This window comes from Ictalurus punctatus, chromosome 13 (assembly GCF_001660625.3).
Source record: "Ictalurus punctatus breed USDA103 chromosome 13, Coco_2.0, whole genome shotgun sequence".
Taxonomy (NCBI): Eukaryota; Metazoa; Chordata; class Actinopteri; order Siluriformes; family Ictaluridae; genus Ictalurus; species Ictalurus punctatus.
Window position 1 is genome coordinate 7,780,235 of NC_030428.2, and position 24,766 is coordinate 7,805,000.

General features: G+C 37.3%; 4 protein-coding genes across 4 annotated transcripts in view; 2 read left to right on the forward strand and 2 right to left on the reverse strand.

Moving 5' to 3' along the window:
- Positions 1-1,666: 1,666 nt before the first annotated feature.
- ptges3l (prostaglandin E synthase 3 like) lies at positions 1,667-8,085 on the forward strand. Its single transcript, XM_017482695.2, has 8 exons — positions 1,667-1,878; positions 2,086-2,199; positions 3,232-3,298; positions 6,076-6,174; positions 6,810-6,899; positions 7,143-7,202; positions 7,304-7,331; positions 7,409-8,085. The coding sequence occupies exons 1-7, from the start codon at positions 1,850-1,852 to the stop codon at positions 7,310-7,312; spliced, it is 468 nt and encodes a 155-aa protein (XP_017338184.1). The 5' UTR covers positions 1,667-1,849; the 3' UTR covers positions 7,313-7,331; positions 7,409-8,085.
- A 2,014-nt stretch (positions 8,086-10,099) lies between these two features.
- Positions 10,100-13,672, reverse strand: g6pc1a.1 (glucose-6-phosphatase catalytic subunit 1a, tandem duplicate 1). The gene is made up of 5 exons (XM_017484464.3): positions 13,259-13,672; positions 13,069-13,178; positions 12,355-12,460; positions 11,721-11,836; positions 10,100-11,617 (listed from the first exon to the last, which is right to left on the reverse strand). Exons 1-5 carry the CDS (start codon positions 13,474-13,476, stop codon positions 11,112-11,114), a joined length of 1,056 nt encoding a protein of 351 aa, XP_017339953.1. The 5' UTR covers positions 13,477-13,672; the 3' UTR covers positions 10,100-11,111.
- A 1,369-nt stretch (positions 13,673-15,041) lies between these two features.
- g6pc1a.2 (glucose-6-phosphatase catalytic subunit 1a, tandem duplicate 2) lies at positions 15,042-18,551 on the forward strand. The gene is made up of 5 exons (XM_017484432.3): positions 15,042-15,381; positions 15,975-16,084; positions 16,277-16,385; positions 17,285-17,400; positions 17,486-18,551. Exons 1-5 carry the CDS (start codon positions 15,152-15,154, stop codon positions 17,986-17,988), a joined length of 1,068 nt encoding a protein of 355 aa, XP_017339921.1. The 5' UTR covers positions 15,042-15,151; the 3' UTR covers positions 17,989-18,551.
- A 1,588-nt stretch (positions 18,552-20,139) lies between these two features.
- The window catches only part of aarsd1 (alanyl-tRNA synthetase domain containing 1), a 13,456-nt gene continuing 8,829 nt past the window's right edge, over positions 20,140-24,766 (reverse strand). Inside the window, exons 11-12 of the mRNA XM_017484404.3 lie at positions 23,037-23,131; positions 20,140-21,033 (exon numbers count right to left, since the gene is read on the reverse strand). Coding sequence (XP_017339893.1) covers positions 20,895-21,033; positions 23,037-23,131 — 234 coding nt within the window. The 3' untranslated portion in view covers positions 20,140-20,894. The remainder of the gene's footprint in view (positions 21,034-23,036; positions 23,132-24,766) is intronic.

The following is a 24,766-nucleotide window of genomic DNA, read 5'->3' on the forward strand; positions in this document are numbered from 1 at the left end:
AATGGTGATGTAAACTGTTGTAAAAAAATTACACCAGAAGATGGCGACATCTACACACGCTATGTTTATGTGCCATCCTAATGATCGTTAACACAATTTTAAAGTCGTAGACACATACACTCGATTCAATTCGTACTTACAAGTGAAAGGTTTTGTTTTTGGTTTGTTTGTTTTTGTGTTACTAATCATAAAGTCAGTGATAGTTAATCTTTTATTCTTATATATGCAAAGTACCTCATGAAATTTGGGGCCCTATGAAATGTTAATACTCTTTTTAGGCTCTATTTATTTTACCCATATGTATTTTTAACATTAGATTTTGTATTAGTGAATACAAATGTCATGTAGCCTATGATATGGACTGAAAATAGCACCATCACAGCATGTTTATTGGTGTGCATCAACAGCTACTCACATATAGTAATAAAGTCAGTAGACAATAAAGTCTGAATTTTCCTTTAAGCTTTTGTGCATGCTCATTTTACAAATTAAAAATGCAGCATGAATGCATATTGTTAATGCACTATTAATGTAATGTTGGGAGAAGGTGTTTGAAAGTGAAATGAAAATACACCTATGCTATAATGTGCATTTACTGAAATCATTTATACAGTGACTTGCATAAGTTTTCAATCCCTTGAACTTTACCACATTTTGTGATTATTGAAGTGGGGAGAAAATCAACATAGTTTCCAAAATTATTTACAAATAAAAACATGGAAAAGATCTGATTGCATAAATTACACAGGTAGATGTTGACCTGCATTACTGCCTGTCGCACCTCCTCTGGTGCCCATAGGATTACCCCGCTCATCCTTCAGCCTTGCCAACATGCTTAATGCAACCAAAACTATACAGGCCTCCCCAGTAGCTGTTGTGAGCACCACTGGCACTGCTAATGCATGCTCAGTGCCATTGGTTCTGTATGGTTTCCTCCTGTTACACCAAATACCACTCAGGCATGTTTGCCTAAAGCAACCAAGGCCATACAGACTTTCCCAGTAACTAAGTCTGTGGCAAGCTCCACTGGCACTGTTGCTCTGTACCGCTGGCTCCATATGTCATAGGTCAGCTACAGGGTCATCAGCCAGGTACCACCACTCAACAATGTTTCGCTTCTTAAGTATTCACCCCCTGTTGCTACAAAACCCTTAAATTGCAAGCAAACGTTTATTTATAATAGATATCCCAAACTTTGAACATCCTGCACCAGTAACTCCATTAGTTAAAGAAAATGGAATGATTTTGCCTAGGAGAGGCCATCCATTAAAAGTCAGTGACCAGGTAAAGATGGAATTAGTCAGAGAATCAACCAAGAACAAAAGGGTTGAATGCTTATGCAATCAGAACTTTTGCCTATTTTATATATTTTTAAAAATGCAAACTATATTGTTTTCCCCACAGTATTCAATATTACACACACACGCACATTAAAAAAAAGTTATTGGTGGGTGCCTGGAACCATGCTGGTGCTTGAGAAGCCTGATGTGAAAACATTTTCCCCCTAGAGTTTCTGGCAGATTCTCCATCCCCCCATTCACACAGACGCAGAAGGAAAGCTCTGTGGTTTTCCCGAGTGTTCCACTCAGGCCTTTAAATGGGAATGGGGTGGAGGGGCAAAGAAGGCACCCCTAGCAGCTGATACTGTCCATCCTAAAATAGCCCAGATCACTGAGCTACACTTCACACACACACACACACACACACACATACACACACACACATACACACACACTGCGCTCACTCTCAGAGTGGATACAGAATTTGCAAAAGCTCTGAGAATTATACTGGATTATACATTAAAGAATCCAAACATTTCTACTACAACGGTGAACTCTGAAGACTCAAGATGCCACCGATTGTCAGACCGGATGACTGGTGGGTGAAACTCTAGTCTGCTGTGTGAAAGGGGAGTACACCGCATGATTATGAATTCCCATGTGCGTTCACTGAATAACTGTGCAGATAGTGGTGTAGTTACTGAATCTGAAATGATGATACAGACATGAGGTATTAAGTATTTTATAGTGTTTAAAGTATTTGTGTAAATTATGTTTTATGTATTTCTTTCCTTCTTGCCTAAAGTCAACCAGCAAAAACACTGTGGTTTGACCGCAAAAAATACATTACAATAAACTTCCTGGTTCAGAAAGCAACAAATGTTCAGGTCGACATCCAGGACACCAAAATGATCCTAAGGTGAGAACCTATTGCTATGCAGTGCCTTGCATAACCCCCCCCCCACACACACACACACACACACACACACCCCTTAAAACATCTACCTTTTGTAATGTTACAAGCTGGACTTGAAATGGACTTAATATGGTTTTTATATTTCTCAGATTTTCTTGTAGCCAGGTACCTCCTTAGTTCAGATTTCTTTCCTGAACATTATTTAAATGTGCACAATACTATTTTGTGTATTAAGTAGAGCTATATAGATTTTTATTCCTGAACTTTCCACCAACAGAGCACATTACATCCAAGCTGAAATTAGTTATATGACAACTTGGTTTGGAGTTATTGAATTTCAATTCAAGTGACCAGTGAAACAGTCTATAACAACAACAAGAACCCAATAATAAATATAATAACTTTGTTAATGGTGGGTTGTGATTTCCACCATTGTGATTAATTTAAAACTCTTGGTTATTTGGTTATGCCCCAGTTTCAGAACATTGATTTGATTGATTTGTTCAAGACACAATATATATATATATATATATATATATATATATATATATATATATATATATATATATATATATATATATATCACCCCTCTGGGTGAATACTTGGTAAAACCACCACTGGCTACAATTATAGCTGCAAATCTTCTGGGATATACTATATATGCTTTACACATCTGGATCCTGATATGCTCTTTTGGATTGGATGGAGACTGTTTATAAAAAGCAAATTTCAAGTCTTGCCACAGATTGTCAATCAGATTGAGGTCTGTGCTTTGACTGAGACATATACTACACATTCAGGATCTTAGTTTTCAGTTTTTGAACAACTTCAGTCTTGCTGAAAGGTGAACGTCTGCTCCAGTCTCAAGCCTTTATGACAGTTAGTCCCAGTTAAGTCCATTTCAGTTCCAGGTTGTAACATTTATGCAAGGCACCATATAGCAACTTCTGACTTTACATAGAACCTTAAATATTCATGCAAATAGTTAATGACGGTTCATCTAATAATTCATTCATTTACGTCTTTGTTTTACAGCTGCAAAGACGACGACGACAACAACATTTATAATGAAATCGAATTTTATGATCGAGTGCACAAAAATGTAAGCTCACAAACCTGTGCTTCAGCAGCTTTGTTATGGAAAGTCATGTAAATAATTAATTCATTGTGCACAAATGCTCCTGGACAGCATTCAGTTAGGTTAACCCAAATGAACAGTGGTAGCTCAGTGGTAGTTAACACTAGATTACTGATTGGAAGGTTGTGAGTTCAAATCCCACCAGCCTGCCTCTGTTGGGACCTTGATCAAGGCCCTTAACTGCTCAGTTGTATAAATTAAATAAAAGTAAGTTGCTCTGGATAAGGATGTCTTAAATGCTATTTTATATTTATTTTTGCAGCATGGCTTCAACTGCTTGTCCTGAGCAATGGAATTTATCTACATTCAAAATTCAGATGTTTTTATTTACTAACTTATTTAAATTTATTTTAAAAAATAATATTTTTTGATTTTCTTAATACTTATTACTCAAGAACACATGAAAGTGCATGAAATTGAGCATTTTTCATTTAACAATGAGTAAATGCAATACATAGTTAAGTTAACTAGTAGATAAAGAAGACAGAAAAATATGCAGCCAAGTATAAAATAGCTTTTTATTTCTGATTTCTGGGGTAAACATGCAGACAGTCTTTTACACACAGCATGTAAATTTAATTCCAGTTTTACTTGCTCTCAGAGGTGATAGACAGGATGTCAGGAAGCAGTATTAGGTGTATTAACATGAAGGGAGTCTTAACTTCAAATGTTCCGCAAGACTTTTGTGACAAAAATAGCGTACATAAATGTGTCCCAGAGTGTATATAAATATCTTATCCCCAAAACATTATAATTTTATCATTTTTATTTATTTTTTTTAACTATTGTTAGTAATGACACAGTCTTTGGCTCCTTGGTGGTGTAGTTGGACTTTTCGACCCTGCAGGATCATATAAGACTGGCTGTTTCATTGCTATGTGTTGACAAGCAGTTGACTTCTGAAGCTAATGCAGAATAAAACAGCATAGGGCATGTGGTTGTAGGTGGTGTGATGCAGCCTGACACAAAGCATATTTTCTGTTATCACCCCAAAGTTTATAATTTTCTTATACCAGCACACACTGAAGTGTTTTATTCCTACGGCAATTTGACAACAATTGCAATATTATAGTTAGGCATCCTAAATGCTCATCACAGTAGTCCCTGTTATAACTTACGTTATAACAGCTATAAACAGTTGTTTCCTCACCAGCCCTCTGTACTCTAATTAAACAAAAATGCAGCTTGTCATATTACTGAAAAATGAGAAAGTGCAAAATGCTCCATCCTCAAGACTTTCCCATGCCAGATAACTGAAAGTTACTTATTTACCTCTGACCGTTACGAAGCACTGACTTTGGAGACTCCTAAAGCCAAAAATGTTAAATGTCTCTTCACAGAAAATTCCACCATACCCACAATTAGACACATTTTTAATCTGTTTATGTAGAGCATCCACCATACAAATACTATAATGTAAAACAGCCCCAATTCCGAAAAAAGTTGGGACAGTATGGAAAGTGCTAATAAAAACAAAGAAGAGTGATTTGAAAATGTACTGAATAGTTTTTTGAAGATAAACATTTATTTTGAAATTGATGCATGCAGCATGTTCCAAACAAGTTGGTACGGGGCAATTTAAGACTAATAGCAATGTGACAAGTTGAAATAAGAAGGTGATGTGAAACAGGTGAGGCAATTGTCTAATCATAGTATAAAAGGAACCTCCAAAAAAGGCCTAGTCCTTCAAGAGCAAGGATGGGTTGAGGCTCACCAATCTGCCAACAGATGCATCATCAAAAAATACAACACTTTAAGAACAACATTCCCAAGATAAATTGGTAGGATTTTGGGCATTTCACCTACTACAGTGCACAATATAATTAAAAGATTCAAGGAATCCGGTCAAATCTCTGTGCGTAAGGGGCAAGGCCGAAAACCACTTCTGAATGCACGTCATTGCGGATCTCGCAGACATCACTGTTTTAAAAACCGTCATGAGTCTGTAATGGATATCCTGGCATGCGCTCGAGAACACTTTGGTAAACCTTTTGTCAGTCAACACAATTCACCACTGCATCCACAAATGCAAAGCAGAAGCCATACATCAACATTGTCCAGAAGACTTCTCTGGGCTCAGTCTCATCTGAAATGGACAGTAGTAGAACAGTGAACGGCAAAAACATATGCTGCCATCCAGTGCAGGACAACTCCAAACCACATTCTACCCAGATTACAAGCACATGGTTGCATAAGCAGAGAGTGCAGCTGCTAGCATGGTCTGCCTGCAGTCCTGACCTGTCTCTGATTGAGAATGTGTGGTGCATTATGAAGTTCAAAATAAGGCAATGAAGGCCCCATACAGTTCAGCTGAAGAGATGCATAATGGATGAATGGGGGACAATTCCATTTGCTAAACTTAACCAACTGCTTTTACAAAATTACTCTTTATTTATTTATTTATTTATTTATTTATTTATTTATTTTCAGTTTCGATACTCTCCCAACTTTTCTTGTAATTGGGGTTGTATAACAGTATATATATATATCATAATGTATTAGAACAAGTGTGTTAATATGAACCCATGATTTGTTTTGCATCTGTAACTGTTGTCTGAACTGTGCTGTTATGGAAAACTAATCAACACATTCTGACCAATCAGAATTGAGAATTCAACAGTGCTGTAGTATAAAATGAATAAGAACTACCATTTGAGACAACATTTTACTGCCATGAAAAAAGCATAATTTGCTTTATAATGATGTATCGTGTAAATTTTCTGTTTGTTTTTGTCTTTTAGGATTCCAGGGAAAAGGTATATGACCGGACCATTAATGTTCTGATAAGAAAAATGAAGGACAATGTAGCCTGGCCTCGTCTGACGAAAGACACAGCCAAGGTAACACTAATGAAAAGTTTATGAATTTCTCAATTTTTGCTACAATGCTTTGTGAAGAAGTGGTACAATGTGGCAGTGGGTATCATCCAGAGTCCCTCGTTCGATCGTGACCTTGGGTTATTGTCTGTGTAGTGTTTCACACTACAGTGTTCTCCATGTGCCTGTGTGGGTTTCCTCTGGGTTCTCTGGTTTCCTCCCACCTCCAAAAAAACATACATGTAGGTGGATTGGCTATGCTAGATTGCCCGTAAATATGAATGTTTGTCCAGGGTCTATTCCCGCCTCACATCCAACAATTCCTGGGATAGCCTCCATATCCACTGCAATCCTGATCAGGATAAGGTGTATGCTGAAAATAAATGAATGTTTAGTGAAGACATACAGTACCAGCGTGAATGTAGTGAGTGTTGGGTGGAAGTGATTTTCTGGAGGGCAAAAAACAACAACAAATAAAATGGATTATATGGATTTACACTGGGGTATATGTCAACAATAATAATAATAAAAAAACTAATGTGAACATTCATCCCTCACAAAAAACAACTAATAACTATACATATTAGCATTAAAGAGTATCCATCACTAAGTGTTTAGAAATGAAGCTAAGCACTGTGTTGCTGTCCTGATCATCACAGCCAGCCTGGCTATCAGTAGACTTCGATAACTGGAGAGACTGGGAACACGAGGAGGAAGATGGCCAGGCTGAGTTTGAACAGTACATGGATGTGAGTACACTTCCTCATCACTGCTTGCACTTCAGCTTGCTTTTTACAAACTTAAATTTATTAGCTTTAGACATTTTATCTAAAACTGTTTACAAGGAAACAGAATATAATCTGAACCACACACTTTGCACAAAACAGCACACATGATTTATGTCTTGAATCTCAGGACATAGTGAGATAAATAGTATATTGAATATGGGTTAATTATACACACAATTTGTTTATTGCTGTTTTTAAACATAGATGCTGTCTGATATGAAACAGAAAGGAGAGCCACCCAGCATGGATGACCTTGACCTTGATGTAAGTACATTCAAAGCATTGGTTTTAACATTTAATATATTTCTGGAGGTTAATGTTGAAACAAAATAATAATAATAAAAAAACCACATGATTACCTTCAGAGTGACTGAGTGACTCCTTCTTCCTAAGGTAAGTCTTTACTCTGAAAAAAATCTAACATCTTGTTAATGTCTAAAGCACTTTTTAAATTACATATTCTTTTTCAGATTGTTTTTCATTCTCCACAAGGCTCTGGAAACCAGCTCACTGAAAGAACATGTATTATGTAAAGATTAACACTTATGAGATGTGCTGTTATAGAAAACTAATCAACAATGTGTAATGTTACCACCCCAAAGCTATTTTTCGATAATAGCATGCCACAAAGTGTTTTATTTCTCTTATACCGCAGCAATTCACAACATTTTTCTAATTTATTAAAGAACGTGACATTCTTTGTTTTTATCCATTTATAGTTATTTTGCATGTTATGGAACATTGAAATAAGTAAACAATAAACAGTCATTTCCTCTTTTTTTTACTTGCATCTCAATATTTTGTCTCTTGAAGTTAATAAGACAAAAAGCTGCTTGTCATGTTACCACTAAATCGCGATGCCTAAAGCTTTATGTCCAGCTTCAGTTTATAATTTTACTGTTACATAGCCCTGACATTTGAGACTGCTTCAAAAAATGTGAAATAAAACTTTCAACCATTACACACATTTTTAATCAGGAAAGTCCACCATACAACTCCTGGTGTATGTGGTTACTATAGAAACCATAGTATATTAGAACAACTGCATTAATATAAACCTGTACACTGTATATAAACCAATCACATTTGAGAATTCAACAGTGCTGTGGTATAATTGTTATTAAATTCTTTGGTTGTTCATATCTGGCCACATTGTTATTTATATGTTTTTTTCTACAAAAATGTTTTGTAAAGACATTCAACACTAATCTGTGTAATAAATTTCTATAAACAATGTTGTTCATAAACATTCTACACTTTGTATAAATGTCATTTTGTAGCATACTGTTAGTGTTACTATCAAGGATCAGAAATTATAAAATTTTTGTTTTTGGGTTCTGGACAGAAATTATATATTTTTTTAAATTTCTGTTCCAGCAGTCCATGCCCCTTTTTAGTTGGAAACTGTTATAATTAAACAAAAGAACGATTAATAATGTTCTTTATGTATGATAGCCTACTCTGCTCATAGGAAGCCTGGGTATAAATGAATTTATTTTTACATTATCAGAACATCCTTCTACTTTGCAGCATGATTTGTTACTTGCGATTTTGTTAATGGTTTATATATATATATATATATATATATATATATATATATATATATATATATATATATATATATACACACACATATATATATATATATATATATATATATATATATATATATATATATATTGTGTGTGTGTGTGTGTGTATGTGTGTGTGTGTTTGTTTGTTTGTTTTTGTTCCCTGTAATGTTTCATATCCCTGGTCACTATAAAAGAAAATTAATGGCAAACGAGAGAACATACCCTTGCTGTGAATAAAGAAGCGTCCTAACATCCGTTAATGTGCTCAGCATCCAGTGGTTGCTGACCGCTGTTGCTCAACTGACCTTTCACAGCTTTTATAGGGACATCACATCGCACTTCCAACTACATCAGCTCTTGCAAATGACAGTTAATGTGTGCCCACTCTAATAGCATTAATGCAGTCGAGACTAGCAGTTATTAAATAAACTCCACTAGCCCAGTGACAGACTTCCAGTACCACAGCACAGAGGAGCCAGAGGAGTGCACAAAGGAAGGTCAGCAGTGATAACAAAATAATAAGGATACAATATGCATCAGAGAGAAATAGCAATACATGGCTAGGGGACAGACTGACCTATTTGAAAAGTCGCTAGACCTTTACCTTTTGCAATGGGGGAATTTCTCTAGTAGTATATTTAGCACATTTAATTAGATTCTGCTTTTCCTGTCTCTATTCCTGTCTTGCAATATCTTCTTGGGCCTGAGCCAATAATTATTTTAGTATTTAAAAAACACTGTTTGGTTCGCATTGTGCATGTAGCCTTCATGCAGGAATGCAAAACATTGATAAGCCTGTTTGCACAGTCTGTGATGTAACACAGTGCTGATCCTTAGGTCTTCCAGTGGCACAAACAAAATGTTCTGCTCAAGAGCTGCAGTGGAGGGAAAGGGCTAAAAGAGAACAACAAGGCAGTTAATGTTTAATTGTGGTTCTCAGTATGAAAATGTACTTAGAGAGGTATTTGCAATGTGCAAAACAAGTGAAAATATTTGGATTTTTTGGAAACTGAGTTAATGATAGTAATTACAGCGATATCTGTTAATATCAATTATAGAGAAGTGTAATGAGGTTCTGTTTTTTTTTTTTCTTCATTACACTCAATTTAGTCATCTGCTCTATTATTTCAATACCACTGCTATGGTATCCTATAATAATACACCATTCCTACCCGCCTCAACATGCTTGCAGGAGAGCATTAATTATTTTACTTATAATGGAACTTGATGTCTTTCTGAATCGTTAAATAAGCAAGAGCAGTCAGTTTTGCAAACCCCATGCCCCATTTAAAAATGCTGAATGGCACATGATCTCTTTTTTATACCTAGTGTGGCTTACCATTAGATAGTAAATTATTCTTTCATATTATATGTAGAAAGTTTTACTTTACTAATTTTCAGTCAATAAAACCCTGCAATTTCTACCAAAAATTTGGACACATAAATACTAACACATTGAAATAACACATGAATAAATAAATAAATTAATTAATTAATTAAAAGAAATAATAATAATAATAATAATAATAATAATAATAATAATAATAATAATAATAATAATAATGAACACACTATTGCAGGCATAGATGACATGGATGCTTTTTATCAGTTAAGCAAAGAGTTTGGTTTAATATACAACAACATAACAATACATAATTAGTCGAAAGGAAAAAAGTTTCATCCAAGCATAAAGGACTGCTTATGTTAGGGATCCAAAACAGATTGGTCATTTTAATGCTCAAAGCTGATTTAAGTCTTTAGCTATTGATTGCCGGATTTATTAGGTGTGTGAGAGGAGGGAAATCACCAAACTGTGCTATGCCGTTTCCCCAAGTAACAAGAGAATAACACATTTTTAAAAATGTACATTTCTCTTCAGGATGACACCTTATTTATTTCTACACATAAATGCACAGATCATTAAGCTTTATGAGTTACACCGAACAGTTCCATAATCTCTAAAATCTACATCTACAAGAAATGCAGTTGTAACTGTTGGACTTGCATGGCTCAGATGGCAATTAGTAACTCAGCATTGTACAATCCCACACGTATAGAACACTATCTTCATTGAGTAGTACAGAGTGCAAGAGCTGACAGAATGACCTTTGAACATGTTTTCTGAAAAATAGTCAATTTGTAATGAATGGGCCAGACTCATTCAGAAGATATGGAATGAGATATCATTCCAACTGAAGTTAACCAAAACAAACCACTCTTACACAACAACTGGTCATTAATTGGTTCTTAAAAATCTAGTAAGGTGACCTTGGAGTAGATACAGAAGACCTTCAGTCCTGTCTTTTTCACATACAAAGCTTAAGTCCTTCACAGAAAATCAATATAACATTGCTTGAGATGTTAGAAGGTCTCAGAATGGGCTTGGCTGAAAAGTTCTTAGGCACCAGTAGTGTAAATCTTTAAATACTATACAGTACATGTTCATTATTTGGGCTCTGAAGTATTTTCAAGAAACATGGAAGTGTGAAGCCTGATGCTGGAGAAGTACCTGAGCTGAATCACTGTTGAACATAAGCAATATACTGACCTTCAGACTGAGCATTTATCGTTCACCATTGTCAACCCCTGAAATATTTATCTATGAGGACTTTTCAACTTTACTTTCCTGTAAAAACAAGGACAAACCTCTAGGAACAAGTATGGTGGGAACTAAAAGGGCAACAGTACTCTTTGTGAATGACAGAATGTAAAATATTATATGGTTATCCAAAGGGAAGGTCAAAAAGTCCAGGAGCTGCAGAAGAATTAATGATATTACAATAGAGCCTATTCTGAATGGTGTGCTGGTGCTCTTCTTGCTTTTGTTATAGAGTGGTGAGTGGAGGCCCAAGCCCAGACCAAAGAAGGTGCCCATGTTGCGCATCAGGCTGGCGAATGGTGTCGTGTCCATGAGGACCCAGGCTGGATTCACGCACCATTTCTGAGCTTTTTCCAGAGTCCACAACAGATCCACACCTACAGCCTTCAAGAGAACATAAAAGCCTACGTTAAAAACGAGCAGGAACAGAGTGATGCTGAAGTACCTCTTCAGGCTGGTGTTGTAAATCCACTGCTGTCTTGAGAATATCTCAGCTACAATGATACCTGGCATCAGAAGACAAGAGTTTGTTTGATGATATATCAAAGCCACATGGCTTAGATGATGTAAAGAATAACAATGTCAAGCAGTGTAGAACTGTCCACCCACCTAAGATAACTCCACATATAACCTGGTGGGGGAAGTGGGCAGCAACATAAACACGAGACATGCAGACAAACAGCTCCACCAGGCCCAACAGCATCCATAGCACCATCTGTAAAAGCCTGGTGGTAGATAATGGTGGTGTCAAATTTGTGCTATATATCATCAAAAACTTAACAGCTTAAGGCCTCAGAATACTGAACTTTATGCAGAGATGATGTTTGGCTGACTTCTACAAACAATATGACAATTGCGGAGCAATCAGACGCTGTGTGGAGGCTTTGCACGGTGCATCATACACATGCAGCTTTACAAATTGGCAAAGCCAATTCATTAAAAGTTGGATGATTTTGTGGAGCAGGGATCTTCTTCATGGAAATTGTCATGATTTTTTTATAGTGCCACCAGCAATACTGGAGCACTTGTATGCAATGGCCAGTACAAAAAAGTCAGAGAATATGGAAGCTTATAAGCACGCATAAGTGATTTCTTCTTCATGCAGCCCTTGCAGACGTCATCTCTGCATTATGCTGAAGCCTTTAGTCTGACAGGAATAAAAAAAGTGTATATAGGCAATAATGCAAAATCTCAAGCGAAGTTTTTAGATATTTACACTTGCCTGCCTTGTCTAAAAACTCACCAGTAAAGCAAAGCAGGAGGTTTACTCTGAGCAGCAATGGATAGCAATGATGTGATCATTGCATACCCTACTGCAGCAGAGCCCATTGCATGACCAGAAGGACTTCCTTAAAGGAAAAAAATCTTTTAGTCTTTTAGACATGAGTACTGTCTACAGTTTGATTTTTAAAATTGTAAAGAAATGTTTCTTATTCTTTTTAGTCAGATGATGGACAGACATAGGACTTGCAAATGCAAAAAATAAGTTGTGAAATGAGTGCCATGTGTCATACATGCAAATAGGGATGCAAAATTTGTGAATGAATTTAAGCAGTTGTCTCCTAGCAAAGAATCAGGGAATGCATAGTAAACAATATGACCACAACTGCCTTACACTGTTTGTCAAGATAAGATCAGTGCTATACAAAGGGCCAAAGGAGGAGAAGGAGGGAGTGTTAAACCATACCAGTTTAATTCAGGTCAATGATTTATTCCTATCAATGAATTATCAATGGACTGATTTCAAATGTAGTCCATAGGGTATAGCATTAAGATAACCCAAGACAAGACATAATCTAATCAGATTAGTACATTAATTGCTATCTGAGTTGCACAACCATTTACAACAAGAAAATCGACAGACCATGCAATATGAATCAATATTATTATGAAGATATATTAAGATATATGAAGATATAGTAATCAGGAGTATTGAAGAGCATGTCATGCATTAAACCTGGTCCAGTCTCGCATGTGATGGAAAGCTGCCTGAGAGCAGGCGCTGACTCAGTGCCATAAAACCTGGTCTCATGAACCCACCAGTAAGGCCTTTCTCCAAAAAGAACCCTGTAAAACAAATGCTTACTGAGATGCAGAACAGTTTGAACAATAGTCTAAACATGTATCCTAATTTCAGAAGCTCTTACCATTTTAGCACCAGGTTAAGCCAGTCCCCAACCACACCCACCCAGATGAGCTTGATTCCAACATCCCTTTTCAGGTGGAACCAGATGGGGAAGAAGACATAGAAGGTGGTGTGGAGGTCTGCCCCATAGGAAATCAGCTGAAACCAACTGTCATAGGCAATGTACTCTTTCTGCAAATAGACCGCCAGGCTCACCCCCCAACTATGGAGCAGATCCATGACTCAGTGACAGCAAAGGCAGGGTGCTTATCCCAGCACAATCACTGAAGCACAGATGATGGTGATTGAAGCGTGCAGACTTCGTGGTTTTACCTCTTTTTCACATTTCTCTTGCCCCTTCTAGCTGGACTTTATTCAAGGCTGGATCATCATGTTTACATGGCTCCTGCTGTATCCAGGAGTCTTCAGGGTCCATGACCTTTCCACCCGCTGTGATGGTGAAGGGGGCCAGGACTGATAGCAAAAACATGGGGTAAGATGATTGGTTGTGACACACAGAGTATGACGTCATATGATGTCATTAAACCAAACAAAAGAGGTTTCTGTTGGATAGATTTTTTCAGCATTAAATATAAGAGGTTGGCTTTCATATATTCATTATATTTTATATAACTTTACATAATCATAAAATAATTACACAACAAAATATACACATTCGTTTAAATAAAAAAAAAAGCAATAATTAAATAACACATTTATTTACTTAGATTGTTTCAGTGCTATTTGCAAACTGTGCTGCCTTTCTCTCAGTTATTGTTACTCTCAGTAACAATGCTGATATATGCTACAAAATGACTGAAATGTGCCACCTCTGTTGTCTCAAACAGTTGAACTGATTGCCAAAGACTGAAAGCTTTGTTGCTAATACACATGATAATTATTTTCAAGTCTCAATCAAAATGACTGAACACTGAAACCTCAGGTTGTAGTTTGTTTGACATATTCCAGAAGCATCTAGGGCAATTAAAATAATATGGCTATAACAAGCTTTTAGTGTTCCAGGTCATTTTAGAAGTGTGTCACTCCATCACTTTTACTGACTGAGACTGAGTGGAAAAACTTCTTCAAGATTATATAAATCCAATCACCTTTGCTTAGTACAACATAAAAAGAAAATATGTTATAGTGCTGCTGTTCAGAGTGCAGCACTGTTGCACTGTTCCTTTGCTCTGCACATCCTAGTCAGTACATCTGAAGATCCAACAGAGATTGCAGGAGTGATACAAACTAGGACAAAATGGAGAAAAAAGGACTTTCAGGCATGGCCTTTAACTCAAAGAGTTAAATAGTAAAATCATTTGGTTAAAGATGTAGATGCCACTCCATACTGCACATAGTAATGCATAGTGAGCAACTAAATATTCATGAGAAATATATAAAATAATAAAAGTTCATTTGAAACATTTGAAAAGGTTCATTTGAGGGTCTGCAGGACACAATAACTGTAATCAGAAAACTTTATGTAAATAATATTACAACCTTCGTAATTAGAAATCTTTTCAACTAATTTAAAATGTCACTGAAAATGCATGATAACTAATGGTGAGTGATAATGTGTCCTCATTTTCTGGGTTCAAACCAAGTTGGAGTCCTGTAATTTCTTTTCCTCCCCTTAACTTGTTTGTGTCCTGTCAGCTTTCCAACAAACAAGGTGTTTGCTAACTGTATCTAACTTTTTTCTCTGTCCCCTCTGTTTTATTACACATGTGCAAGGTCCAAAGATCAGTGTTGTCCATGCGTTCAGCTGGTGGGCCTGCTGATATAAAGCCCAGAGCCAGCATGATCAAGGCTATCAGTACTCTCTCACTCTCCCTCTCTTTCTCTCTCTCTCTCTGTCTATATCTTTGTCTCTGTAATCAACAGGCAGATTTTGTTGAAGAAGAACGTTGTCAGAATGAACACGCTGATGGATGCTATGCATGGCTATGGTGTGAGCTCCACACAGTATCTACAGACTCACTACAAAGACGCACAGGGCTGGTTCCTTTTCGTCTCCTTCGCTGCTGACCTGCGCAACACCTTCTTCATCTTCTTCCCCATTTGGTTCCACCTGAGGGCATCTGTGGGCATCAAGCTCATCTGGGTGGCCGTGATTGGGGATTGGCTCAACCTTGTCTTTAAATGGTATGGCATAATGAACTGATTATATAAATTATATATATATATATATATATATATATATATATATATATATATATATATATATATATATATATATATATATATATTGATTTGTTATTTATGAAAATATTTCTGCTCTTATTTTTGTGAGTAATTGTTAGAAAAACATTTATTTTAGTAATATAAAATATATTATATTTATATCCATTCATCCATCCATCTTCTATACCGCTTATCCTTCCTTCAGGGTCATGGGGAAACCTGGAGCCTATCCCAGGGAGCTATAATATTTATGTAATTATTAATAATTAAAATGAATATTTTAAAACTTTTTTAACAAATAATAATGTGGCTGGCAATTGTCATATTACAAAAATGTATATAAAGTATATGTATATAAAAATGTACATTAAGTGTTACTTTATATATTACAAAAAATATATATATTCTGAAATCACTGTGATGACATTTTTCCTGTATGATTTTCTTAAGTAAATAAAGCACTTTTTTCACATTTAGGAAAACATCTAGATTGCATGGCTTGCATACAGTACTGATTTGCTTTTGTTGGCCCTTTTCTATTTTGTGAACTGAAGGATACTATTTGGAGAGCGGCCCTACTGGTGGGTCCACGAGACGCCTTACTACAGCAACATGTCTGTGCCACACATCGAACAATTTCCCATGACCTGCGAGACAGGGCCAGGTGCGTTCACTCCACAAACCATTTTACTTTACTCTAAAGTATAAACGTCTAGTACACAATACACACTTCAGCTGGGGTCTCATGCCAAGTATAGCTTGCTACAATAGATAAACAGATTGAACCTGATGAGTGTGACATGGGTTTGATTTGATCCCAATCACAGTGTGTGTTTTACTCGTTTGGCTGATGCAGGTAGTCCATCGGGTCATGCTATGGGTGCAGCTGGAGTTTACTATGCCATGGTCACCTCCATCCTCACCATCATGCTAAGCAAAAAGAAGACATGTTCCACAAAGGCACTGTAAGAATCTTTAATTAATATCAGATATCACTTTCTAATTGAATATTAATCTAACATTTGGTTTAAATTAAAATAGGAATGCACTGATACAATTTTATTATAATTATATGTTTAATTTGTATAGAGCCTTTCCACAGATCAAGAACACTTCACAATAAAAGAAAATAACAATACAGTAAACAGTCAAACATATGGGTCATATGGACAGTGGTTATTTGCCCAGTCCTAACAAGAAGCAATGACGTTGCATAGCTATAATAATTCTAACAACATTCAAAGCCATAACAATGGACAGACACTTAGCGTCATGTAGACAGCACAGAAAAACTTTACAGTCTGAGTAATGATACCAAACTTAGTATTAAGCAATCAGGGATATCAAGGAACATTTAATTTAGCTCTGCTTATGTGTCCCTGGTTTAAATAGTGGCCATGAAAAGTGCATGCACTAAGGCTACTCGGCTAGGTTCTCTATAATGTTATCTTGTTTATTTAAAATAAAGTGAATTACTACATTAGTTATGGGTCACTTCTTTCCAGCTAAGTACAGTTTTATTGTCATCATTGTGTCAGAATCCCTTGTTCTGCCTGTCTTCCTCCCCAAGAATAGCATACTAGATAAGAGAGCCAGGTTGTTAGTGGTTGCCATGTGCAGCTAGCAAAGAACTCCTCAAGTGTTTTATGTTTAAGATGCTTTATCAGGTTGCTTGTACTGTAGTTACATGTACTGTAGTTCCTCTTCTTCATATTTTTTCAAATTACATAGCATAGCACGACACGGTATAAGAACATTTATGAGTTTGAGTAAATGAGCAGTGTATCAGACAGGTACTCAATACCAATACGTATTGGTATCGGTGCAACTTTCCTGTTATCATGTTTTCTCTTCAATGTTCCAGGTATTTGCGTGGCACCCTCTGGACTCTTTTTTGGACCATTCAGATCTGCGTTTGCCTCTCCAGGGTTTTCCTTGCTGCCCATTTCCCTCATCAGGTCATTGCTGGTGTAATTACAGGTCAGTTCTCAATAGAATCGGTACATGTCATGTGGAAAGTCTGAGCAAGACTATGCAGAACTTAAATGTCCTGTATTCTTCACAGGTATGATCGTGGCTGAAGTCTTCAACAGGCAAAGGTGGATCTACTACACCAGCCTTCAGAAGTACATCAACATCACTATGTTCCTGCTCATTTTTGCCGTAGGCTTTTATGTTCTCTTGAAAGCTTTAGGTGTGGATCTGCTGTGGACTCTAGAAAAAGCTCAGAAATGGTGCGTGAACCCAGCCTGGGTCCACATGGACTCGACGCCATTCGCCAGCCTATTGCGTAACATGGGCACCTTGTTCGGTCTGGGTCTGGGCCTACATTCACCACTCTATACCGAAAGCAAGAAAAGCACCAGCACCTCCTTCAGGATTGGCTGCATTCTCAGCTCTCTCCTCCTGCTCCACCTTTTCGACTCCATCAAGCCACCGACACACACAGCTGCACTCTTCTATCTGCTCTCATTCTGTAAGAGTGCCACCGTTCCGTTGGTCACCGTCAGCATCATTCCGTACTGTGTGTCCGGAGCCTTGAGTTTACCAAACAAGAAACACCTCTAAAAGAACTTCTGAAGGACAATTCTATTCAGAACACAAACCCTCAGCAGTATTTTCCAACTTTCATTCATCACAGCACATCTCTTCAGATATACTAACTCAACTTCAACACCAACTTGTACTTGGTATGCCCATACCCCCCCCCCCCCCCCCCCCCCCAACCTGGGGGAAAAAGACAGAAGACTTCCTTAAGCACTGTAAAAAGTTGTTTATTGCTAAGGATTATGGTGTTGTGTTTAGATTACAGTTTTATTTAATCTCATAACTCGTATCTTAGTACTCTTTAAGTGTACTGAGAATAGGCTTGGCGTCTAGCCCAAGCACACAAATGCTTTTAGATGAGGTTCGTTTTTAAGAACTGAGATGTACTTTATGACAGGGATGAAAAACGGTATTTTTATTTCACACAATCAAACAGAAGTGCTGCCTGCCTGTAGTGTGAAATTCCTCATTTTTGTACGTGTGTGTGTGTGTGTGTGTGTGGAATTGATAGTTGCTTGTGCTTTCTGTAAAATTCTATTTTTGAACATGTTTATTTTTAATAAAACATTCCAAATATATAAATATTTATAAAATTTTGTCATTTATCAGCATTTCCTATTCATAGGCTCTTTCTAAGTGTTTCTTCTAGACGTATGCATGCAACATGCATAAATAAAACAGATATTTGAGATCTCCAATAATTTGAATGAATTTTACCATTTTACCATGTGTATACAGTATTTTGTTTTTAACTGTCAGTAACTGAACAGCAATCACTGAACTTGAAAAAAAGACTCATCTGACAGAAAAAAGTTTGTCATAAAGTGTTTAAAACATGCTTCAAGCTACTGAAACAATTCCACTGATACTGACTGATTCTAGTTTCTTTTTTTGTGTGTGCAAAAATTCTATTCAGATTTTGATTTCTTGTACAAAGATTTTAAAACTACTTCTCAGCCATAAAGGCCAGCAAATAATTAAGGAATGAAACGCAACAGGACATTTTGTAAATGGAAAATAATCAACAAAATGTTGGTAGGATGCATCCTGACACAAATTTGGATCATTTTAACCATTTATAATTACATTTATAAATGCCAGTGTTGGGTAAATTACTCAAAAAAGGAGCCCACTACAGATTACTAATTACTACTTTAAAATTGTAATCTGATTACATTACTGATTATTGCATGTAAAACAATATCAGATTACTTATTATAGTTACTTTCAAAAACTATGAGACCTATAAAAATACACTACAAAGTGAAACTCATAGTTTATCAGAAAAACTCTGATTTATCATGACACTTGCCTCGGGTGTTGTTGTCACTGTTTGTAGGACTACCAGACCGATAAAATCTAAAACTTTTCTAACTAGGCTAGTTTGGTCTTGCTAGCCAAGGGGAGGCACTGTCATTGTATGAGTTTAGCTGCTACAGTGCCATGCGATGCACATTATCTTTCCTATGCCCTGCTCAGATCATGTTCATGTAAACTGGATCTAATATAGACATTTACACACCTTGTTTTCCTGCTCAGCATCAGATGTTACTGTTTCAATTTCAACTCCTTTACTGGTTTAAAAAAATGCAGCGTATATAAATGTTCCCTCACAGTGACTGTGAGCTAGTGTTTGGCAGAATTGAGAGCTGTCAGCTAATAAGACACGAGTGTTTCCATGTATTTTCCTGTAAACCCGGTCTGCTCGGTCTCACCTCCATTCACTGAAGATATAAAATTACAGGCGGTTTTCTTTTACTGACGTCCAGTTACGTATTGACAATAAATTTGTAATGCAAGTAATGTAATTTTATAGACATCAGCAACATGCGTTACATTACTGCATTATCAAAAAACAATATTAGATTACAGTAACGTGTTACACCAAACACTGGTTATAGCAGCTGAAACAATCATTCTCTTTTGTTCTCCCTCCTGAAAGAAACCAGAAAGCACAAAGTCCTCTGTTCTGGAGACTTCTCCTGGGCGAGAACTTACCGTGACACCCCAGATAGTAAACATCTCCTTACAGAAAGCTTCACCATATCAACAGCTACATGTTTTTCTTAAAATAACATTTTTAATCTATTTATTATTAGCCTGTAGCTGGTCCATCATACAAGTCCCTGTGTATGAGCTGTTACTATAGACACAATAATGTACTACACCAAGTGCAATATTATAAACCTGTGATTTATTACAGTCAGCACTACTGTCCAAACTGCAGTTATTGAAAATTAATCAAGAGCTTTTGACCAATTTGAGTAATCAACAGAGCTGTGCTATGCTTAAATGCTTATAACATACACCAGGGGTTCCCAAACTTTTCCAGGGCAAGGACCCCCAAATGGCATTAACACTTGACCAAGGCCCTCCTTTTGCAAGATGTCTTTAAAACACATTAAAAACACAGACTTCTGAATATATCCCCCCCCCCTTTTTAATTAATAATTACATCTTAACATAACATTAGGAATTGAGTGTGTGTTTGGTTGTCTGAGAGTGAGAAAGAAAAAACATACTAGTGGGAGGGATGGGCACACCAAATTGTTGAGGCCCCCGGGCGCCCCCTGGCGGCCCCAGACTTTGAAAACCACTGACATACACAATTCAATCAAAATATTTCACATCTATGGAAACGATCTGCCTCGGCTTCGTGTGTGTGTCTGTGTGTTTTGTCCTGTTGATTGAATAAACTTAACAGCGCATTCGACTTTCTTGCTTTAAATACAATTCATAAATAAACCTGATTTAACTTAGATTAACAAAAATTTACAAGATTAACAAATAACCGAAAATTTGTCAGCAAAATTGTTAGAATAATAAATTGTCATAATGGCTGTTTAAAGAGCTGGCTGTAGTCAGTCCAGCTGAAGCTTCATGTGCTCTTTAGGCAGCGAGGGCACCAGGATCCATCTGTTCATCTGTCACTCCTCTCCTGCAGTGCGCCGGCGGCTGTGCTCCTGCAGCAAAGCCTCCACCTCGGCTCTCTTCGCCAGGCTGTTGGCCTTGCCTTGGAAACGGCCGTTCTTTCCTGCACCTTTTCCCTGTAGCAGCTGCACTACTCTGTGTGGACACAGACACAACAGCTTTAGCACATCGGCTCAGAACTATTTCAAGTAGCAAGAGTCCATTAGCCTATTCATGTTTAAGACTATGCAACAAAGCTGGACTTTTTGACTTAATAACAGCATCCGTCATCTACAATGAGGGAAAAAAGTATTTGATCCCCTGCTGATTTTATACGTTTGCCCACTGACAAAGAAATTACCAGTCTATAATTTTAATGGTAGATTTATTTGAACAGTGAGAGACAGAATAAAAACAAGAAAATCCTGAAAAACGCATGTCAAAAATGTGCTTAATTGATTTGCATTTTAATGAGGGAAATAAGTATTTGACCCCCTCTCAATCAGAAAGATTTCTGGCTCCCAGGTGTCTTTTATACAGGTAACGAGCTGAGATTAGGAGCACACTCTTAAAGGGAGTGCTCCTAATCTCAGCTTGTTACCTGTATAAAAGACACCTGCCCACAGAAGCAATCAATCAGTCAGATTGCAAACTCTCCACCATGGCCAAGACCAAAGGGCTCTCCAAGGATGTCAGGGACAAGAGTGTAGACCTACACAAGTCTGGAATGGGCTTGGACCATTGCCAAGCAGCTTGGTGAGAAGGTGACAACAGTTGGTGTGATTATTCGCAAATGGAAGAAACACAAAAGAACTGTCAATCTCCCTCGGCCTGGGGCTCCATGCAAGATCTCACCTCGTGGAATTGCAACGATCATGAGAACAGTGAGGAATCAGCCCAGAACTACACGGGAGGATCTTGTCAATGATCTCAAGACAGCTGGGACCATAGTCACCAAGAAAACAATTGGTAACACACTATGCCGTGAAGGACTGAAATCCTGCAGCTCCCGCAAGGTCCGCTGCTCAAGAAAGCACGTATACATGCCTGTCTGAAGTTTGCCAATGAACATCTGAATGATTCAGAGGACAACTGGGTGAAAGTGTTGTGGTCAGATGAGACCAAAATGGAGCTCTTTGACATCAACTCAACTCGCCGTGTTTGGAGGAGGAATGCTGCCTATGACCCCAAGAACACCATCCCCACCGTCAAACATGGAGGTGGAAACATTATGCTTTGGGGGTGTTTTTCTGCTAAGGGGACAGGACAACTTCACCGCATCAAAGGGACGATGGACGGGGCCATGTACCGTCAAATCTTGGGTGAGAACCTCCTTCCCTCAGCCAGGTCATTGAAAATGGGTCGTGGATGGGTATTCCAGCATGACGATGACCCAAAACACACGGCCAAGGCAACAAAGGAGTGGCTCAAGAAGAAGCACATTAAGGTCCTGGAGTGGCCTAGCCAGTCTCCAGACCTTAATCCCATAGAAAATCTGTGGAGGGAGCTGAAGGTTCGAGTTGCCAAACGTCAGCCTCGAAACCTTAATGACTTGGAGAAGATCTGCAAAGAGGAGTGGGACAAAATCCCTCCTGAGATGTGTGCAAACCTGGTGGCCAACTACAAGAAACGTCTGACCTCTGTGATTGCCAACAAGGGTTTTGCCACCAAGTACTAAGTCATGTTTTGCAGAGGGGTCAAATACTTATTTCCCTCATTAAAATGCAAATCAATTTATAACATTTTTGACCTGCGTTTTTCTGGATTTTCTTGTTGTTATTCTGTCTCTCACTGTTCAAATAAATTTACCATTAAAATTATAGACTGATCATTTCTTTGTCAGTGGGCAAACGTACAAAATCAGCAGGGGATCAAATACTTTTTTCCCTCACTGTAGTTAATTCACTTAATTTGTGGAATAACTCTGACACTGGTACTGAATTGATGAGAACACTATCAACTCTATTTGAAGCATGACATCCAATGAGAGAACCATATATTACATGTATTCCTGAAATACATCAACAAAACAATTTAAAATCTATACATTGAGTCACATCATGAAGCAAAAGGAGAAATCCATGTTATTGTCAGTTACTAGTAAAGTCACTCTACCTTTCCTTTTTTCATAAAGAAAACCTGGTGGTTATTTGCATTACCGTGGCCCAACTTCAGTTACGAGATTCTCAGGCCCTGCAAGGAGAAACAGTCCTGCTCCTTTCTCTTCCCCCACCGTCAGAAAAATGATTGTGTCCTGCACACAAAGACCAAATCATAACTGTTGGGAAATTAAACTCCAGAATTACTGGTGCACACAATGAATTGTGTGATATTGTGTGAAAAATGTGATATTTTGAGCTTAAAACACCACCATTATGCTTTTTTTAGATATTACCTTTCCTGTAGTGTGTTATATAGAAGTTTGTGAATGTAAAAAGTCTGCAAAGTTTCAAAAATCAAAGTGCATGAAAAATGGAGTTATTGAGTCCCAAAAGAAAGAACTGATTCTGAACAGCCTGAAATGAGTCATCGGTAATTTCAGACTTACTTCCTGCACAAACCTACTTCAAATGTAATACTTTTTAATAATATATTCAAGACATTTCCAAAAGATTTTAAGACCTGATCGTCACTTAAATCATGTTACACGATACATAAGCTATAATGGATTATGTTGATGCATACACATCCATTTCTGGGTTTAAGTAAACTATGGCAGGGTAAACTTCTATAAAGGTATATGGGACACCATAGTAATTACCCTTTTTGTATTACCATTTGCTCCAACAGTAAAATAAAAATAAAAAAAATCCAGTATTTCCTTCCCATGACTTTCCAAAAGAGGAAGAAATATACAGACAGTTAGAAGAGAAAAATATGTCAAATTTACCATCGCTCCCTCAGCAGCTGTATTAGAAACCCCCACACAAGAGTGTTTACGAGTTTTGTTGTAATTTAATGCCAGGGTAATGCTCTTTTATAATATTACTGCACTGAATAATTATAATAATACAAATTTTATTTGGAGATACAAATAGTAATATAACAATAGTAATATATTTTTAACTTAATTCACTTTTATGTGTTAGACCTTGTGGCTTTTACTTTGGTGGAAAACTGCAGGAAGACCTCCGTTTAGTTGGCAACAGTTTTCTAAATTCACTTCTCATTACCCGTCAGGTGAAATGCTGTAAACCTTTGCCCACAAAATTGTTAGAGATTACACTAACGTAAAACCAAAGTGAATCTGGTGCATGTCATGTCTAAATGCACGTTAAAAGCGACTCAAACTCACAGCACAGACAGAGATGATGTTGGTGAGGAGCGGCATTTACTGTGAACTGAGCCGCTCTAAAACACTGATGAGCAAAACACACACTGAGTGCGTCACAGTCACATGGCTTTACCGTTTCAAACAGCAACGAACGAAAATAAAATTTCAATTTTTTTTATGGTGTCAGCTCGGTTGCATTTTTAAGACCTTTCAAATGTGAATTTAAGACATGTTAATGCTAATGAAGGCCTTATTTTTACATTAAGGAATTTAAGACTTTTTAAGGACCAGCAGAAATCCTGACTAGAATTCCACCTGCCTCCCAATTCTTCCTCCTCACCCTTACACACCGGGTTCTACAGAAAGATTTTCTAAGTATCCACATAAGAATCTTTGATTCCTAAAATGTTCTGGGAACAAATCTCTCCCTCCCCAATTTTGTCTTACTAATTACGACCCGCTAGCTAACTCTCCCCTATCACACATCATCTACCAATTGTGGAGGGTGAGGGCAAATACGTGCTTCCTCAGAGACATGTAAAGACAACCTCACCATCTTTTTTTCGTGAACTGCTACACGTTCTGCTTCACAGGGCAGCATAACACACTCAACTT

Excerpts from the sequence above, each read along its gene's own strand:
- ptges3l (XM_017482695.2), top strand. The coding sequence starts at position 1,850 with ATGCCACCGATTGTCAGACCGGATGACTG. Across the intron at positions 1,879-2,085 it reads ATTGTCAGACCGGATGACTG|TCAACCAGCAAAAACACTGT; the intron begins GTGGGTGAAACT and ends TCTTGCCTAAAG. Across the intron at positions 2,200-3,231 it reads GACACCAAAATGATCCTAAG|CTGCAAAGACGACGACGACA; the intron begins GTGAGAACCTAT and ends TTTGTTTTACAG.
- g6pc1a.1 (XM_017484464.3), bottom strand. The coding sequence starts at position 13,476 with ATGGATCTGCTCCATAGTTGGGGGGTGAGCCTGGCGGTCTATTTGCAG. Across the intron at positions 12,461-13,068 it reads CACATGCGAGACTGGACCAG|GAAGTCCTTCTGGTCATGCA; the intron begins GTTTAATGCATG and ends TTTTCCTTTAAG. Across the intron at positions 11,837-12,354 it reads CCTCCTGCTTTGCTTTACTG|GCTTTTACAGATGGTGCTAT; the intron begins GTGAGTTTTTAG and ends ATCTACCACCAG.
- g6pc1a.2 (XM_017484432.3), top strand. The coding sequence starts at position 15,152 with ATGAACACGCTGATGGATGCTATGCATGGCTATGGTGTGAGCTCCACA. Across the intron at positions 15,382-15,974 it reads CTCAACCTTGTCTTTAAATG|GATACTATTTGGAGAGCGGC; the intron begins GTATGGCATAAT and ends TGTGAACTGAAG. Across the intron at positions 17,401-17,485 it reads CATTGCTGGTGTAATTACAG|GTATGATCGTGGCTGAAGTC; the intron begins GTCAGTTCTCAA and ends TATTCTTCACAG.